This window comes from Plectropomus leopardus, chromosome 11 (genome assembly GCF_008729295.1).
Source record: "Plectropomus leopardus isolate mb chromosome 11, YSFRI_Pleo_2.0, whole genome shotgun sequence".
Lineage (NCBI taxonomy): Eukaryota > Metazoa > Chordata > Actinopteri > Perciformes > Serranidae > Plectropomus > Plectropomus leopardus.
In genome coordinates, this window is record NC_056473.1 from 21,834,154 (window position 1) to 21,854,891 (window position 20,738).

At 39.8% G+C, this 20,738-nt stretch overlaps 1 protein-coding gene across 1 annotated transcript; it reads right to left on the bottom strand.

The window, feature by feature from the left end:
• Positions 1–6,620: 6,620 nt before the first annotated feature.
• On the bottom strand, positions 6,621–18,815 carry si:ch211-106e7.2. The gene is made up of 4 exons (XM_042496263.1): positions 18,645–18,815; positions 9,368–13,657; positions 7,196–7,258; positions 6,621–7,086 (listed from the first exon to the last, which is right to left on the bottom strand). The coding sequence occupies exons 2-4, from the start codon at positions 13,614–13,616 to the stop codon at positions 6,971–6,973; spliced, it is 4,428 nt and encodes a 1,475-aa protein (XP_042352197.1). The 5' UTR covers positions 13,617–13,657; positions 18,645–18,815; the 3' UTR covers positions 6,621–6,970.
• Positions 18,816–20,738: the final 1,923 nt, after the last annotated feature.

The window sequence follows — 20,738 nt, forward strand, 5'->3', positions numbered from 1 at the left end:
AGTTATGATTACAATTACAATGAATACCAGTACAAATGAACAAGTACAAATACAAAGATGAACTAAGACAAAGACGAACACTTGGGTCAGCTCAGACAGAGACTAAACGCAGACTAACTTACAGAATATAAAACTAAACATAGAAAGCTGGCTGATACACAGATCACATGGAAAGGCAATAGTATTTATACAATGCTGTGACGTTAGACGATCAGTATCAGTTACTAAAATGTCAGGGATTTAGACTTCTTATAAGGAATGAGGTGTGTGTGTTGCTAAATTTGCTGGCACTGGTTCGGCTCAGGTATCCATGGTCAAACATAACTTGCAGGCACTGAGACTTTGCCATATATAGGTATGTGCTTACTCGAGGTAGATGCATACTTCTGTGGTGTATTATGCTCAGTTTCTTAAAGGTCCTAATTTGGTCAGGCAAGGAGGCCTCGAGGTTAGTGGTCTAGGGATGTTTAGGCCTGGAAGACAAGTGTGTAGAATACTGGCGCCAGGCTAGAAGTAACATGGAATAAGGCTCCTTCCAAATAAGGAGATACTTGTGGGGTTTTGTGATTGATCACAGCAGGTGAAGAGTTGCTTTACGGACAAATGTATTGATGCCTGTACGTATATAAGAGACTTGCATGAGCTGAAAGGGAGAGATTCGCATTGGTCCTGAATCCTCTCCCAGGCAGACCATGGGGCCTGGTGGATGCTGAACCTTGCTGCAATAAATTGATTATTATGCAACCGAGTCGGTGTCCGCGGCAGTTTCTTCATCTTCCACACATCATTGCTACTTAAGAAACAACTACAAAACAAACAGAAACAACAAAAAAGGCTTCTAAGTTATAACAACTCTGTAAGAGAATTTTAAATATATAATAATGATACGAATAAATATTATTTTCTCAACAATTTTTCCTTAGCGTTTTGAAAAATCATTTTTTAAATCTACTAATTCTCGCAATGTGCCATTTCTCGTCAAGTTGCTTTTTGCCTTTTTTCCATGTTTTGAAAATGAATCAAACCAATTTGCTCAGGATTCAAAGGTTTAAGTACTTGCGAAAGGCATCTGTATGCACAAGAAGAAACGTGATGTTGCTCTGGCTTTCAAAGGGTTAAGATGTTTTTTTCTGAGCTATAGAGGCAACATCAATAGACCAGGAATGACTAACAGTTATGAAAAGTCATTAAAAAAAAGTAATGACATTTTATCTTACTGCCCCAGTGGAACAGAAGCATAATTATTTTCAGAATGTTTTCTGAGATGATTACAGACTGCAGATTTCTCACTGTGTTAGTTTTAAGAATATTACTGCCGAAGAGTCTCGAGTCCCAGTGGCTCCACTTACAGATGAGACGGTTCCTAATACCTCAGGGCTCTGAGCCAGCGATCAAATCCTGCCTACAGATGAGCAGATGGTTAATTATGAGCAGGGGTTAAGATTTTTGTTAGTATGAATTTTCGTGTTAGTAGTTTAGAAGTGTAGTTGTTTCTTAAGTAGCAATGATGTGTGGAAGATGAAGAAACCGCCGCGGACACCGACTCGGTTGCATAATAATCAATTTATTGCAGAAAAGTTCAGCATCCACCAGGCCCCATGGTCTGCCTGGGAGAGGATTCAGGACCAATGCGAATCTCTCTCTTTCAGCTCATGCAAGTCTCTTATATACGTACAGGCATCAATACATTTGTCCGTAAAGCAACTCTTCACCTGCTGTGATCAATCACAAAACCCCACAAGTATCTCCTTATTTGGAAGGAGCCTTATTCCATGTTACTTCTAGCCTGGGCCAGTATTCTACACACTTGTCTTCCAGGCCTAAACATCCCTAGACCTCTAACCTCGAGGCCTCCTTGCCTGACCAAAAAAGGAACTTTAAGAAACTGAGCATAATACACCACAGTTTTTTTAATAGTTTTCTTTCCTGCTAATTTTCAGGTAATGTCACATGGATTACAATGGAAGTCACAATGGAAGTCATAGTCATAGTCAGTCAAAGTACAAAGAAAGAAACCACATATGTCATTCAGGTCACAGTAATTCTAGGTGCTTTATCGAAGGCTGCTGCACTACGAGGAGCTTCCTCAGTTTTACCAGACTAATGGGGAGTTATCAACGTGCACATCCTGGCCAGAGAGGACTAATGGTTCAAAAGTGGTAGAAAGAAGCCATCTACATCAAACTCGAACAACCATCTTTCAACAGAGATGGCCTATAACATCACTTATAACCCACTCACATAAAGACTCCTGAAAACCAGAGAGCACATATGACCTTGACAACCCCGTAAAGGGTCACACCCACAGGGTTAAAATCTTTTGACTCCTGGCTAGTGTTGGAGTATGTAAGTATGTAACCTAAATGTCTGTAACTGAACAATGATTCCAGCTAAAGTGTGACTATAATGCCAGGATAGGGTAAGATAGAGAACAAGTTTTATGTGACATGAGCCCTTAAGGCTCTGTCCGAGCAAGGCTAGTGTCATTGTTTCTTAAGTAGCAATGATGTGTAGACGATGAAGAAACCTCCGCTGACACTGACTTGGTTGCATAAGAATCAATTACAACAAAGTTCAGCATCCACCAGGCACCATGGTCTGCCTCGGAGAAGATTCAGGACCAATGCGAATCTCTCTCTCTTACAGCTCATGCATGTCTCTTATAGAGGTACAAGCATCTACACATTCATCAGTAAACATTCCTCACCTACTGTGATCAATCACAAAAAAAACCCAAAGGGCCACATTCCATGTCATTTAAGCCTGGCGCCAGTAATCCGGACATCTGACCCCAAGGCCTAACCATCCATCAACCTCTGACCTCAAGATAAGACCCATATAAACAAAGCATAATACACCTCACTAGAATTGTTATGTAACTGCAAGAATGCCGAAGTAAGAATGCTGAAACTGGCGTTAGAAGAACTGAAATGCTACTGTATTAGTCATTTAGGAGTGTCACGTCAAGGTCACCCGTATGCAGAGACAAAAGAGGAAGTATGTAATGTTTATGTGAGACAAGAAAGGTGTGTGTGTCTGGTTTCTGTAATTGTGTTTGACAGGACTTGCAGGAATGAAAAACAACTCCTAATAAGGGACTGTCCTTGAAGTTGACCAATCCAGAGACGATGCCACGCTGAAAGGGGAGCCAGATAATGAGGGGAACCAACCAGAAGACGATTCTACCTTCATTCACATTTCCTCATTGTAAATAGTATAAAATACTGGATCAGGGAAAGACAGGTTGTCAGAATGCAGGCTAAGAATTCTGAACATAGCACTCACCCTGGGAGGATGAGAGTTTTTCTACTTGCAGCAACCAAGAGGAAAACTCCTTCACTAGTCTGTTATAACCAAAGAAGCCGATCAGCTTGAGTTGAAACATCTTCGAGAAACTCAAGAAACTTCAGCTGCTTGCAACATAGCACCTAGAATTACAGTAGAAGTAGAAGTGGTAAAAAGAGTAAAAGTAGTAGAAGTAGAATAAGTAGTAAAAGAAGAAGCAAAAGAAGTAGAAGAGGAAGACATACTTTACTAATCCCCATGGGAAAATTAATTTATTTTCACTCTGCTGTCTTGTACATGTTACAGACACAGGCCTGGAATACATACACATGCACAAACATGACTGATAAACATGTATTAAACGGAGACGTCAAAGCAAGGGGGCTGCCCCTGGGTAGCAGTTGGGGGTTCGGTGCCTTGCTCAAGGGCACCTCAGTAGTGCCCAAGAGGTGAACTGGCACCTCTCCAGCTACCAGTCCACATTTCATACTTGGTCCACATGTGAAACTTGAAAAGATTTTCTTAATGCAATTAAACCAGACTGTCATTCTAACTGTATCAGCTACACATTAAAATAATGCAGTACATGCTTGACAGTCAAATGTATGCCATCTCCCCCTTATGATCCACTGAGGCAACACACTTCTTTCAATGCTGGATGACTGTCTCTCTCTCTCGCTCTCCTCTACAACGCAGGAGCTCCTCTCCTCTCCTCTGTACCAGGCAGACATGACAACTGAGCAGCCCTTTGACAACAGACTGTCATAAAAAAGAATAATGAACTGACAGCTGCGGGTTAGTATTGTCGTCTGTACTGAGCCAGCAGCAGATGCGTACTTTCTTGTGTGTCTGAGACACTCAAGTCTCTCCACCACAACATGATATCAGCACTCATTTACACAGCTACACACCTGTCCTGCATCAGCTCCCTGCCTGTTCTTCTGCCTCATCACCTTATTACCCTCACCTGAGCTCCTCCGCCCTTCTTTCCACCTGCACTTCATCCCCTCGTCAGTCTAGTTTGTAGGTCTGGTTTGCAGTTCAGTCTTTGTTGGATCCTTGATTTGTTCGTCTGATGTAAAGAGTTAGCTGTTTGAAATTCTGTTACCTCAGTCTCCTGCATTTGGGTCCACCTGCTCTATATTACATGACACGATTTGCCACCCAGGGGAACAGTCAAGCAATGTCGCTACACACACACATCACAGCAGCTGCACAGTGCAGATAAAAAATCATTGTACAACCAACACATGATTACAGAAGTTAAGCTCTTTAGGATATAGATAGATATTCAAACACAATTATTTTCCTTTACAAGCATCTATGCAACAGGTTTTCTCCGACAGGTACTGAAAAAAATACATTTGAATTCAAATATGAAAACTGAATTATACTGATTATATTTTACCAGCTGCTGATGAAATATACAAGGACAATCCTCTGAGTGTGTGTGTGTGTGTGTGTGTGTGTGTGTGTGTGTGTGTGCGCCTTTGGGAAAATGTCCAGAAAACTATATTTATAATTTCATATTCATATTAATTTTACAGAAAAAAATAACAAAATATATATAATAAATTAACTAAAAAGGTTAGCACCTTTTAGGTATTTTTTTTTTTTGTTAGTTTTTGTTTTTTACTTTTTTCTTTTTTTTCTTTTTACGGTTAAGTTACTTAAATTAATCTACCGTTAACTTAAGTTAATCTTTCTCCCCATGTTTTTTAAAAGAAATTAAACCAATTTGCTCAGGCTTTAATGGGTTAATAGCTGACGAACACCTCAGGATTTCACAGAGTTTAATGGAGGCTCGTTTGGGGAGTATCACAGTTAATACACAGAGTGTCACAAATGCCTCAGGTTGCATTTTACTAACTACTAACTGTTTCCATTTGGTCTCTGTGATCTCCGTCACAAAACTGAATTCCTGGAATGTGTGGGAGTTGACCATTATAAGATTGGTGCTGGCCTACCAAAGAGGTCATGTTAGAAATCTCCAGTATTAAAGGCTTCATCTCTGGCTGACACTAAAAAAGTAATAATATTATCATAATAATATCACAATAATCATCCATGCAGAATGGCTTTTTGACCACACAAGTCTTGTTAACAGTACAGTGAGTGGAGAGCATGAAGCTATGGTCATCATGCTACAGGCGTACACTGTAAAAATCATATTCTCAAGCATGAATAAACATTAAATGATCAGATAAAACAAAGTTAAGAAAACTAAATTTGGTTAAATTTATTCAAGAATCTTCAGCATAAGGGTGCATGCAAGGCATTGCGGAAGGCTTGACCGATATTAGTGAAATAAACACTTGATAAGATGCATAAATTTGCCCCCAAATGCAAAACAGGCTATTTTTGGCAAGCCATAACTATTTCTTATAATGTCACATAGGTCAAAAGGTTGAAATGTCTTTTGCAATGTGGGTGTTCATGTTGGTTATGCAGAGGAAAGCAACACAGGATGTTATGCAAAGTGCAATCAGTAGCATAAAGGTCACGCAGATGGTGCAGTAGATGAGATGGGATGCTGCAGTTGCAGCTGCTGTGGTAACTGACAATATTAGCAAGAGATGCAAACCACTGGAGCTGCAAACAAAGCTAATTTCAGAAAATATTATGAGTATATAATATTTAATAATCTGAGTTTAGTGAGGCCCCTTTCATATAGCTGGATCTCATGCCTGCTTGCTGCACTGCATTTAGGTCATGCAGGTACATTTGGAGGAATCAAGACTGGACCATCAAAGAGCTGCGATGTTGTGTTTTGTGACGTGGCAGCTGCATGACTAATTGCTTCCTGCTGGTAAGTTCGAAAATTCTGTCATGCACATAACAAGGTATATGTTGACAAAAACACATGAATCACCAGGGCCAACCGTTTAGGGTTTTTTTGGGGTTTTTTTTTCAGTTTGGAGCTTCATGCTTATTCACTAAGGTCAAGAAAGTCACAATGTGAGCTTTGTTTTCAGGCATCTCTCAAGGTCAAAGTCTGACTGTAGAGCTTCAGCCACACAACAGAGCCCTGTACAACTTGATTGTGTAGTACTCTGACAATCCAGTATGTGCCTGTATTTTTCCCAATGTACGCAAAAGAACAGATGAGTATAAAGGTGACACTCATGTCACATGAAGGTCAAACAGATGTATGCTGATAATGTATAGACCCTTTATTGAGTTTTACTGGCTCTTCATTCCAGTATGACAGATACATTCTTCTCAGTCAGTTGATTTCTCATAAATCAGTAATAAAGAAACAGTGACATTAAAAAAACATGATAACATTTCTTATAAAAATATATGTCCAAAATATATGTCTATGCAAAAATTGTAGAAAAATATGAAAATATAAACATGTAGCTGAAATATAAAATATGTCTAACAGTTACATTTATTCATAACATATTATTGAGACATTAGAAATTGTAACAGTAGTGGATAACATAAAGGGTTTGTAGGGAACTTTTTTGTGTAAACTTCTGAGGGCACATGTGACCTGTAAACAGTACTAACGTGTTGATAGACTGTCAAGAGCAAATATATGCAACACTTGCACAACTTCCATTTACTCATTGAACTTACAGTATAACAACACAAAGACATCATTTTGGGAAGTAAATTTATCACATGCCCAGAGAGAAGACGAGTATAACCGATGCCAGTAAAACTTCTGTCCTTCATGTTACTCATCCATGGATGTCCGCCTCCTCTCCTTGAATTTCTTCTGATACTCATTGAAGATGCTGTAGGTCTTGACCAACGGACAATGCTTCTTCTCAGCATTTGAAAGCCATTTATCTAGGTGCAGTTAATTTATAATTAATACAAAAACAGTATCCACTGCATAAAAATAACAAAGAAATAAAAAATAAGAATCATTTATGTATGCTTTTGTTGTTTCTCTTACCCCTTGCATTCGTGACAGTTTTTTGGGGGCTATTGTCCTTTCCTTCAACAAGACACGGCTTGGCTGGGGAAAAATAAGCAAAAAAATAAATATTTATTCAAAACAATAGTATCACAGAAATACATAATCGCTTAAATGATGGGGAGGATTCCCCTCTTTACATTTACAAACTTTCCCTGCATAAGTAAACTATCTGGGTTTGCTTATACAGAGAAAGCAGTAGAGTTTGGCTTTCAAACGTATTGTCTTATGTGGAATAATTCTGTGTTGAGTCTGTTCATGCATGACATGACCAGACAAATAAGCTGTTTTTTTCCACTCATCACAAATAGTTTATTTAACTGATATTTTAGGCCCTGCGTTACTGCAAGTGCATGCTTTCCTGTATGGCATTTCTCTTTTGATCTTGCATTTGCATTGACTGTCAGATCCCTGTTTAGCAAACTGTTGTAAGGAGACTAAAGCCTGGCAGGGAATCACACCTTAACCATCACAGGAACTCCACTTGTATCAGAATCTTAGCTGCCCCCCCTTTCGATATTTTGTCTTTCAATATTAACTTCAGTAACACTGAGGTGTAAAGTGTCATGTCATGTATAAGTCGTTATTCCATTCACTTCGTGCCTACCACAGACAACATATGCATGACCCCAAAATTTGCACATCGATGTTTTTTTAAACAATGTGGCGGTAGATGTGGTAGCTCAGTTGCAAAGGAGAGTTTTATTGCGGTCTTTGACAGGATTAGACTAAAATAGCACTTTTTTCAAACACTCACTTATATTTTCTTTTGGAGATTCTGGGGTCTCTCCACCCTTTTCTGGAGACCCAGGAGTCTCGTCCTTCTCATGCTCTTATCTTTTGGCTTTGTTCCTAATAGTGTCAGGCTTTCACTGGTGTTCTAGGTAATTTCCACACCCTAACCCTATATCTTACATGACACCACTATTTCCAAGACTCTGTAGACTCTATTAACCCTGTATTTTTTAAAAATACTACAACTTAGTTTAATTATAGTATTGCACACAGGTTACAAACTGGTTATTTATACTGTTTGATGTTTCAAAATAAAGCATAATAGACCACACAGTAGATAAACACAAGATCAGAATTAAATTTACTTATGTGAAGATCATACTCAACTATTGAAAGGGTGTGTTTGTGTTTTTCACCTTTTCACCTCTCCTGTTTTTTCTCACCCAACATGTCTCAGGCACTTTTCAAGTTATTTCCTTTAAGGATGCAGCTGGTCCAGTTCTCATGCTCATTAAGTCATTAAAATCTCTTAATTTTATCACTACAGAGTTTGTTTGGTGTGTCTGTCCGACATCATGGACAGGCTGCAGAACAGGTAAAGAGGAGAATGGTGTAGGGAAAGAGGTCTGAGAAAACTTAACAGTGGTTTCTTCTCTTTATATATATATCTTACTTATTGAGTCTCTCTTTCAAACTTGGTGCAGATTAATTTGGATCAATGTTTTAGCGCTAATTAGTAGTGGTGCGCCACTGCATCTCTGCAGCTAAGGAGCTGAAATTAGCACATTTACCCGTGTTATGCTCTCGTCAATGGCAGAGCAGATAAATACCTGTGACTACTGCAGAGTCATTTCACCCAGGTGTGAATGCTGATTGTGCACTTTCCCACCACATTTTTAAGCCAGACCTTAGCAGGCATTAGCAGATTTTTGTGCAACAGGAATGAGGCTTTAAATCTCTGCTCTTACATCTCTTTACATCAAAGAACTAGTGGCAACATAGAACAATTGAATATGCAAAACCGACCCCACCTATTCTGATGGTGCTGTATACAAGCCCAAATAATGCTTATAAAACCTGAATAATACCAGCACAGCTCATGTCTTAATTGTAAAATGCTAGATTCGGACTAAGGTCTAGTTCAGAACTTCCAAACACAATATGCTGTTTACAAGACCCATATCTTTTCTTTTTTTTTTTAATCTGAGAAAATAATTCTGCGGATGTCATAGGGATGTCATCTAGTTTTTAGCTTTAAGCATTTGTTGCAAACTGGGGGCAGACATTTTAAAATATCTGGTGACTTTGCTGTATCGATTTTGACCATTCTTTCTTAGTCTCTCTCACAAGTCCCCCATTTTTGGAAGCGCAATACTAAAATTGTAGTGCATTTTTGATCTTAATATTATGATTTACCTGGACCAGGGTCATTGGTCTCCTCGCTCCCTTGGAATCCATCATTGAAGTTGAAGGTATTGGGCAGGACACTGAACTTCAGGACAATCTTGTTCTGGACAGGCGTAACATCATGTCTTCCATTTTCAGCCTGACTTTGCGTCTGATCAGCAGGCCGGAGAAGTGAAACAGTGTGTCTCTTCATTTCCCCCTCTCTACATTTGAGTCGGTTAGAGAGAGCCCTCCTCCTCTTCAGACTCAGGCACCTTCTCCTTTTAGAGGAAACTGGCTGCTCCTTAGTGTTGGTGGGCCAAACCATTTCAGCTTTCTTTGGACTTGCTCCAGATGAAGAGGCAAAAGTGCACATCCATTTTTTTCGTTTGCCTCTGGGCCCAACTTTACTTAGTGGTAAACTTTTTCTCCATTTTTCATGAATTCTTTGTTTGACTGAATATGGGACAGTTTCAGTGGAGTTTATCTTCAAGGGACTGAGATTAACCTTGATAACTCTCGGAGGGCTTGGTACTGCATCAGACACAGATTCTGGAGACAAATAATTGTTCTTTCTGCTGCCAATTAAAACACACTTGTCTTGTGGTGTTGAGCCAAACAATAACAGTTCTACAGTTCTAGCCTTCGGGGCTGAATGTTCAGTCTTAAATGCAAAAGCCTTCCCACATTTTGGCATTGAATCCACATCATCGGGGATTTTGTATTTCTTTATTTTCTGAAAGATCGGAAAACATTTTAAATGACTGCTTGATCTCTTCCTCTTTGTTTGAACAGTTTCGTGTTCACCACTCTGGAGGACACCCGTTGCACTGATTTCAATTTGTTCTTTTGTTTCCGATGATGATTCTGCCATATTTGTAGATGTGAGATTAGCTCGTCCACAATGCTCTTCTGAGTCTGACATCTGGCTGGCAATGTCCCTGTCACTGCTGGAGAGGTCTTCAATTTCTTCGTCCCTTCTGTTTGAGGTGTATGACTGTGTACTTTCTGTAGATTTCAACTGATCTTGTACATGATCCACTTCAAGGTCTGACTGAATTCCAGTGTCACCTCTGGAGAATTCTTTGGTTTCTTTGTTGTCTGAACCGTTTGACTGGATACTTTCTGTCCATTTCACCTGAGCTTGTTGAGAATTATTTTCAAAGTCTGGCATCTTGTTGGGCATTTCATTTTCAAAGTTGAACAGATCATCTTTACTGTCATCTATGTGTATAGAGCTTGACTGGCCACTATCTATGATTCTCCGGGATATGTTCTTCGATTCTTTGTCAGAATGAGGTTTGTCTTCATCTTCTGTTGAGTCAATTGTGTGACTGATTTCACTGTGTAACTTAGGCCACCAAAGTGTCCCAACTTGTTTGCCAATGTTCTCAGCCTTTGCTTGATTCATTTCTTCAGTGGCAGACTGGCGTTTGGTGTCAGAGCTGATCACACACAGTTTATCTTCCTTTTGTACTGCCATCTGTTTCTCATTAAGGGTCATGTCAGGAGTATTTTCATGCCTTTCACTGTGCTTGCACTGGCATTTTCTCAAAGAAGCTGCACTTGACCCCCAAATTAATTCCATATACTTTGCAATGCAGCAAATCGCATTGTCCAGTTTTGTGTCATTTGATGTGGCATCCATAACATTAGGTGGCTCACTCTCCTCATCCTCCAATGAGCAATTCATGTCTCTTTCTGGCTGATTGTCCACGCTCATACTTGGTGACAGCTTGCTTTGAATTTGCTCAAAAATAGCTCTGGCCTCTGCTAGAGGCAAAACTTGAATTTCAATGTTGCAATATGGGTCATTGGAATCAGCCCTCTCTATGTTATTTGGAGAGGCAGTTAGTTTTGACATGGTTTCAACAGCAGAGTCTTGATTTCCTTCATTTGGGTCACCAGGTTCAGGCTCTATTGGTGCCGGGATACTACTGTCTATCTCATCTTGATTGAGCCGGCTGTCGCTCTCAAACGTGTAAAGACGGTTCCTCAAAAACCATGGGAAGCCAAACTCTTTGTCAATGTCATCAAGCTGCTCATTGGTGTTCAACCATGATGATTTGTAAGGCAGCTCTGTAAAAACTTCATTATCTTTGAGGACATGGTAGCTCTTGAGTTGCTTTCTAAAGCTGTGCTTTAGTTCTGACAATATGACAGAGTCTGGTGTTACATGTTCCCTGCAGAATTTGTGAACATTATTTATCACATCCCTGTACATGCCTTTCTTGAACGCATCTAAATAGTTTTTCCAATTGTCAGCCCAAACCATGCTTCTTAATTTACTCATACAATCAAATTCTGGAAAATCTTTTAACTCCATCTGGGCTTTTTCAGCTTTCTGTATCAACACAGTTAATTCTTCAGAGGTCCATGAGGTTGTTGGAACAGAGCAAAGCTCAAAAACTCCCATTGGATCTGTTTGCGTTTCACCTTTGTCCTTATCACTGCTTTGGCTCACTGGCATTTCAGAGGCTACCGATTGTTGAGAAGTTTGTGCTACACACTGGTCTCCTTGCACATCAATAACCAGTTCAGATGCTGTGTCATTAATACAAGACTGTTTCTGCAGAAAGTCTTGAGGCTCAACTGAATGTCTGCTTGCAGGTTGAGTTGTTTTCTCTAAGCAAGAGTAAGATGCGTTTTCGGGTGAAACTAATAACTCCTTTGGGGTACTCAAAGATTCATCTGTTGCGGTGCCCTCAGACAGATGACTGGCCGTTTTGGAACAGGTATGCTCGTTGGCACCTGGAAAGCTCTCATGTGACAATGGTTGCACAACAGCAATAGCTCTTGTGCGACAGGGGGACGAGTGACTTGAGCTGTCATTTACCTTGACTGATGAAAGCATGTCAAGTATTTCAAACCTTTCACGACTGTGTGCCACAGATGAATGGGTCTCATTACTCTGTGGTGAAATGTTCTCAGGCAGCTGTTTAAGTTGAGATGCACCACTTAAAGATCCAACAAATTTTTCGGGAAAAGATGCATTGGATGTCTTTTTTTCGTTTCCTCTTCCATCAACTGTTGGTGTGACATTAAACACATTCTGTACCGAATTCTGCTGCTGCTGCCTAACTACACTGTGCTGTGTTGACATAACACTGTGGAGAGTTTTAGGCAAAACTTGTCCAGAATTGAGAGTTAAGGACTGAAAGGCATTTGAGTTATAACACTTTTGATTAGACTCAGTCATTGTGACCTTGCTGTTAAACTGCTTCCCTCCATAACGGGACTGAGTATACAGTGAAGAACAACCATCTGAGCCACCAGGGAACGACTTCTGTAGATCATCCACAATTTTTGCGATCATTGCAGTTTCATACTCCCTGTTACATACATTTGAACTAATGGTGGAGTTGACCCGTTGTCCATTGTTATGTATAGAGTATTGCTGACTGCTTGTGCTGGAAACGTGCACATTCTGTCCACTTGGTGATGAGTTTGTTGTAATGCTGCGGTTTCTGAAAGACTGAGAGCAAGCCATACTATAACTTGGTGGGGGGGTGGAGGGACTGAAGAAATGCTGACTGCCGTTTTGTTTGTGATTGTGGTTATGAGCAGTCTGTCTGTTGTGTGCAGCAGCAGGCACTAATGAGTTTTGGTATACCACATTTGCCTGTGGAGGTGAGGCAGCTGCCACAGTGTTTGCTGAAAAGGGATTTATTGACTCTCCATTCATATTGTAAAACAAGCTATTCGGATTCCTGCAGTGCTGGAGATCAGATACAACTTTGCCACCCTGTGTCCTTACTGATTGTTTCCCAGCAACCCTTACGAATTGGTTACAATGTGCTGATGTGTCTTGCTGACAGTACGTAGTGTTTGCTCTCATTGTGCTGGGTGGACAGTGGGTCGATGAATTCTGAGCAGGGATCTGATGAGAATCCTGCTGATATCCGCGAGTGACCGGCAAGCTAGGGTTTCCACTTTGTGTATTAGTAGATGACTGTTGTAGAATAGTAGTTAAAAATCTCAGAAGATGATCCTCCTCTCCAGCTGGCTGCTGAGAAGAAACTGCCCGATGAGGAACGGCTGAGTTCTGCAAATATGAAGGCTGTCTGTTAGAGTGAGCTCCATTGCCATAGGTACAAAAAGCACTTTTTGATAGCTGCACTCCTGTGTTTGCTGTTGTGTACTGGCTTGAGTTATTTGTAGTCTCAGCTTGCCAATTCCTCATTGTGTATTGGGTAAACTGAGCAGCAGCCTGTGAGGATTGTGAAGGTGGTGGTCCACCCTGTGGGTACTGTCCATTTGTCCATGCACAAGACTGCATTATTGTTTCTGTTGATGTAGCAGGTTGAAGAGGCAACTTTCCTGAAGAAAAAAAACAACACAAAAATATTACCAGTTGTAAAACAGCAGTGGCAAAATGTTTAGTACACAACATTAAAGCCATGACGCACCAAGCCGACAGAAAGCACCGTTGGCCTTTGTCGACCCTCGTCAGCATTTTTTGTCCAATTCAGCATGGTGAAATCACAATTGGAAATAAAATGTAAACAGCGGCTTGTCTTTATGCAACTTTTTGGCCAAGAAACAGGGACATGAGGGCAACACAGCAGGGAGATTTCAACGCTGCTAGTTCTCGGATATCAGCTTGGTGTGTCACAGCCTTACAATAATAATAATAATAATAATAATAAATACATATTCTTTCAATAATGTCTGCCTTTTTCAGTACCACATTCAGTGTTCCCAAAGATTTTCATGGACAGAATCTCAAAACTTTTCCATGACTTTTCAAGAATTCGTATTTTTTTTCTTGCCCCACTTGCTGGGCTTTTTTTTTTCCATCATATCGGATTCCATCTCTACTCAAACATTATTTCATCTAGTGGGTATACATGAGGAGAGAAGAAGCACGGGGAGAAAATGAAGAAATTTACATTGACTTTTAGAACCATGGTTTGTCGACAGCTTCTGAAAAATACATTTGCCGTTATGTGGAAGGTTATCCATGGAAAATTTCTGGAACAATATCATTATACACAACAGATTTCTGTGACTTTTCCAAAACATTTGATACTTTTCACTAATTCCATGACTTTTGCACCTTTTCTATGAACGTGAGAACCCTGTGCATTCCTTCAAAAGGTCATGAGGTCACACCCCTCCCCCAAACATTAACCCCCACAGGAATGCATATTTCTGACACACAAAAGAGTGGGTTTAACCCTGATCAATATTTTTACCTTATTCTTGTCATTTACTTCACCAACACATCAATCAGAAAATTACATCAGTCAAAGAAAATTTCTTCCAACAATATGAGAATTGCTAGCTCTCTGAAGAAAATACAACCACGTTGTGAAGAGTCAAAACCTTTAATGCAGGAGCTCATGGAGACAAGACACACAGTAGTTCTCTCCCGATAGTGTGGCTTAGATTGACTTATATACCCAGTCATCTTCCATTACCACCACAAGGAACAAGATCTTAGTGAATATTCCAGATAAACAATAAAACAATTAACTGCTAGAAAAAACAGCACTCCTTTAGGGCGAACAGAAAACCAAAAAGGTGATAAAGACCACCAGGTGGGAACACATCAAAAGGACAATCACCCCACCATAAAATCTCACAGACAGCATACAGCTGCTCCTATCACACAGATCAAACTTGCCTAAATATCTCTCACAAAGATAAGAGTAGCAGTTACCTATTTACCTTTTTTTAAAGATATAAAACAGTCCAATGTTTTAGGTTTTAAAAAGACTAATAAAAATAAACCCATTAAATTACAGGAGCTGTCTACACTGTCAGCATGTTGGACCATATACAAAGGGGATGCATGCGTAATGTCACAAGCAGCATTTACACAGCCTGTTCAAGGTGGATATCATGCCATAATGCTGCCTCACTGTTCTGAATACAGGGTAGGATTGCGAAAAGGGAGAGCGGAGTGGTCCCACCTGTGAGCGGGGACGAGAGTTAGCAACAACGCAATAACAAGCCATGTATAAAATGTAAAGCTGGAAAAACCTGACCATGGGTGGCACAAGGGTGATGTTTTGATGACGTGTCTACATGTGCAGATTTGAAAGATTATAAAAGCAGCTGTCAGCATAGAGGTTAACTGAAAAAAAAAAACATAAGTTGTAAATGTCCGCAAACTGGGAAAATAACAAGATCCTGGAGCTCCTTACTCCGAGCAGAGGACGAGATCAGCGGCCATATAACAGAGAAGCAAAATGATTGCCGTGACTCAGTGTTTAATCACAAACTGGAGCTGAATGATGCCTTATTGTTTGGCTCTGTGTAATTATGAAAGGGCGGGATGAAGAAGGGACTTCATTGCAACCCTACAGAGCAATCTCTGTGTAAAACCGGCTGATTAAAACAGTGCAATAAAGATTCAAAAAGAAACAGAAAGTCTTAGTGATGTGAAGCAGACAACCCCTGTTTTAAAATAGGAGACGGCTTGCTTATGGTTTCAGGTTTTTGGCGGGATTCCGCTAGTAAAAAGACTGAAGCCTAAATCACTTCTACAATTCTACAATTTCATTTAGCAGACGCTTTTATCCAAAGCGACGTACAACACAAAACCCTTAGCAAGTGCAAAAAGTGCTTCAGGTGTGATTGGTCACAGGTATTGCCGTCTAGTGGCAGAAGAAGTGCCGCACATGAGTTTACAACATGTCCTGCCTCTGTCATCTCAGCAGGGGGGAAGAGGACAGGAGAGGGGAGAACATGTGTTTGTTTGTCAGTGTTTGTGTGGGGAGAGAGACAGAGGATAAAATTTCAGAATAAAGATCATCATTAATCTTGTGAGCCCGTCTCAAATTCTTGGTAGGAATGTGTCTCCAGTCCTGTACACGACCCCCTTATCTCTCATGGCATCTTGAGCAGAAAAGCGTTGTTGGAGTATGTAAGTATATGATTCAGTGCTCATGTTCACCCCCTAAAAAGATGAAACACAATGTTCAAATAGGATAAGTTAGAAGACAAACTCCTGCATAATTAGTGTCCTTGAATATGTTGACTGAGAAAGGGAATGATAATATAACCTTGAGTGTCAGATGTGAAACTGGGAGTATGATGTGAAGAGAACATGGCATGACGTGAGGAATGGATCGAAGAGTGCCGATGTCTGGTTTCTATGATTTTGTTCAACAGGACATGCAGAAGAGAAAAAACAACTCCTAATAAGGGACTGTCATTGAAGTTGACCAAACCAGAGACGATGCCACGCTAAAAGGGGAGCCAGAAAATGAGGGGAACCAACCAGAAGACGATTCTACCTTCATTCACATTTCCTCATTGTAAATAGTATAAAATACTGGATCAGGGAAAGACAGGTTGTCAGAATGCAGGCTGACTCGCTGATGTTATCGGCTAGGGAGAGGCATTTCTGATCCAGAGCTCTGTAACTGCTCATTGCTTGCTTGAGAAGATTGACTAAAAGGTTTAAATTCAAAAATCTTAATTCTGTGTGGACATTCAGTTATTTACTGCTTATTGAGTTGCTTTTAAGAATTCTGAACATAGCGCTCACCCTGGGAGGGTGAGAGTTTTTCTACTTGCAGCAAATGAGAGGAAAACTCCTTCAGCGTCTAAGGCTGACAATTTTAGTGGCTAAAAAGCGGAACCTGTTTGGAGATGTTAACTGGGGCGTCTCAACAAAGTTAATTTATAACCCTCTGTTAACTCCTCTGGGATCATAAAACAGTTTCTCCCAACGTGTCCCCCATTTGTGCAGGGGACAAAAGTTGAGCTCTGGAGATCCTCAGAGGGAAAATGTAAAGACCACGCCAGGGCAATCCACTACAGATACGTGCATAATTTTCAGTCACCTGTACCTGTTCACTGAGACATATATTTGTGAAAACTGTGTCCATGACACTGCTTTGTTCTATCCAAAAACAGCATTGAATCTCACTGTCATTTTTTCATTTTCATTTTTATCAGTAGTATTGAGCAATGTATTGCAATTGGGTTCCCATTTTCATTGTTCTCCTGCACCCTAACAATCAACACATGCAGGCTTCAAGCTACACTAAACATATAAAAATTCAGCAAGCTTTTTCTATTTAGGGGTGATGTTTAGACTTTTACCCTTACGTTGTATATTTTGGTTTCACAGCAACCACTCTTAGATTACATTTCAATGCATTTCACTGCTAGCAAGCACATGAGTATTTCACACAACTATTCCACAACAAAGCCTATGGTGGTTTTATCTGATTTTTCAAAGACTTGAAGAAAATCAGTTCCTGGAGTGTAGCCTGCTAGCATTCCTCTGAATATCATGCTGAATATGAGCTGTATTTTGGACATCATTTGGCTTTCAATCCAGTTATTTGACTAAAATAAAAAGCCCATCACTTATCTTTATGTACCACTTTTATTATTTAAGTTTGTTATTAAAACTGGCCCCCAAAAACATGCTCTCTATATAAGAAAAAAATCGCCCAAAATTTTCAGATTTACTAAAATGTAATTATTTTTTTAAATCTATACATGCCTTCTAAACATGTTTTCTTTAAAAATCTGTGGTTAAATAAATCAAAAATATGGTTATAAATGTATATGCCCCCTTAGACAAAAGCTCTTAAAAAAGTTTCCATACCTAATGGGCATACATGATGGAAGAAATAAAACACGGGGAGAAAATGACAACAAAGAAAATGATAAAGAAACTTTCATGATAAACAAATAGCCTAAACAAAAACATAACAGCTGAAACATTGTAACATACCGACGCATATTACAGCTCAGTAAGGTCGTCAGCAATAGAGACTAAATTCATCATTATGTTACATTAATGTAACTTAACTCCACACATTTCCATGATTCACCACAACTTGCAGTGATATTCACTAGTACCACGGCTTTCCCAGTCCTAAACAAAAGTGACTGTGAAAGTAGAGTCCCTAACAAAGTTATGAGTTTAATGAACACTTTTCATGTTGGGGACATTGTGCTCATAACTTAAATTCAACATTATAAGTTGTGAATTGGTTGAGTGACTGACAAGCATGAATTTATAGGCAATGAAGTTTGTGATAAATGATCGATTTATTTTTTTCAACTGCATCAGCTGCTTCCGTGGAAAAACTAAAGTTACCGTCACAGCCCTTTAAGAGTAGTTTATTATAATGTGCTACCGTTACCTTAATTCACGTAACCGCTAACGTTATGTCCGTCAAGATAAAGCTGCGGCAAAACTGATATCAGCGACTCACCGCAATGCACATATGTCCACACTTCACACACGTAGATGGGCTATCTTGCCATGTGGTGGCCGTGGACACCGCCCATAAACAACTTTACAAAACACTTTGGCTGCGTGCTGACTTACTTTTAATCCGTGACCCAGCTCCAACGGTGCGTTCCGTGCGGTAAATATTAGTCCTTCTCTTTCCCTTTTGACGTCCATTCCTCAGAAATACATCTGTTGTGAATTACCGTCAACCAGTATGTGGAGCATTGTCGGATGTAGCTGCGACTGACAACACATACCTACACCCTCCTCAAAGAAAAACCCCACCTCAGTCACGCGGAGCAAGTGTGTGACGCCACATGCTGGAGGAGGACCCATGCTCGTGCACAACTTCCTTATAATACATCCATGGCACAAAGTAGATCCATGGCACCAAAGCGCCAGAGCTGCACTTGGAAAAAAAAAAACATATAGTTTATAGAGTGGTGAAGGGATGACGTATTTTTGTAGGCCAACCAGTGAGTTGGCTTCGCACTGGTTCCCTCGTCCAAAAAAACTGAGTTCCAATACCTATACTATTTAGTATGCCAGAAAAAGATTTAGTATGTCCCATTACGAAATATGTAAAAGGCAGTATGCCAGCATGCTTTTCTGGTTGTTCTTACCCACAATCCTCTGCGCAGCTGCAGATTCGTCACATCTTGACAGCTGGTTAACAGCTGACAGAAGCCACAATGATGAATGACAAGTGACTAATGACCAGTCACATGGTAACAATTGCAATACATATTGTTTAAGTGAACAAGAAAAATCATACAGATAACCACCAACAAAAATAAATGAACATAACAATGATAGAGAAATGCATATGTAGTCTAATAAAATGAAAATATATTGTTACAATCCATAATTGTATGCAGTTATAACTTAAACGTTGTTAAGTAACAATAGCAGAGCTCTCTGGGTTAACGTCCATCTGTTGAGTTTGGCAAATGGTGATTTGTTTTCTCCATGGTTTTAGGAGAAAGAGGATCAAGGTTCAGAGTGCAGTATTATGAAGAAGTAGTATGTATTGATTATGTGCAAACTACATGCAACAGTTCATACTTTGCAAGGGCAGCCATAGTACCAACTAAAAGTAAAAAGAGAAAGTATGCGTTTCGGAATGCAACCCTTATGGGACTTTGACTGGGATTTGCAATTATCACAAAAATAAACTCTCTGACGAACACAAGTTTATGAGATTTACACTGTACACAAACTACATCACGATCACAGGACTTAAACATCACAACTACAAACACTGTAAAAACAGGTTAAAACATGATCGAAAAATTTTATAAACAGATAAAAGTTAGAATGCAACTCTGTAAAGCTGTAAAGGTGGACAAGTGGGATTAATGAGTTTCTGTGTCTGGTGTAATGACGTCTGATGTCCCCGACAAACTGTAGTCTTATTTAGCCATTTGTTAGTAACCGACGAGTTAAGTTAAGAAACTGGGTTTAACCGGATGTATTTTATGTTCCAGAACAAGATGTCTCAATATATTGAGGTGTATTATGCTCTGTTTTATATGGTTCTTATTTCAGTCAGGCGAGGAGACCTCGTGGTCAGAGGTCTAGGGATGGTTAGGCCTGGGAGCCATGTGCAGAATACTGGTGCCAGGCTTAAACAACATGGAATGCGGCTCCTTGTGGGGTCTTGTGATTGATCACAGCAGGTGAGGAGTTGCTTTACTGAAGAAGGTATAGATGCCTGTACCTATATAAGAGACATGCATGAGTTGTAAGAGAGAGAGATTCGTATTGATCCTGAATCCTCTCCCAGGCAGCCCATGGTGCCTGGTGGATGCTGAACTTCGTTGTAATAAATTGATTCTTATGCAACCAAGTCGGTGTCAGCGGAGGTTTCTTCATCATCTCCACATCATTGCTACTTAAGAAACAACGACAATATTTAGCCTGTGTTAACCACAGAACTTTTACCGAAAACCCATTCAAAAAACCCATAGACTTTAAGACGAGGGAACTGGAAGTGCTAAAAGGCTAATGGACTTCTGCGTTTTAGGACTCATTACTTCACCATTATCATTATAATAGTTTTAAAACAGTACATTCAGTGGTCAATACAAGAATTTACAAATAAAAATAATGAAGTAGGTGCAAACCAGACAGACTAAAATAAAATAGAAAAGTATGAACACACACAGAGGTTTACCTAATTAGTTATAT

Excerpts from the sequence above, each read along its gene's own strand:
- si:ch211-106e7.2 (XM_042496263.1), bottom strand. The coding sequence starts at position 13,616 with ATGCAGTCTTGTGCATGGACAAATGGACAGTACCCACAGGGTGGACCA. Across the intron at positions 7,259-9,367 it reads GACCAATGACCCTGGTCCAG|CCAAGCCGTGTCTTGTTGAA; the intron begins GTAAATCATAAT and ends ATTTTTCCCCAG. Across the intron at positions 7,087-7,195 it reads AACTGTCACGAATGCAAGGG|ATAAATGGCTTTCAAATGCT; the intron begins GTAAGAGAAACA and ends AACTGCACCTAG.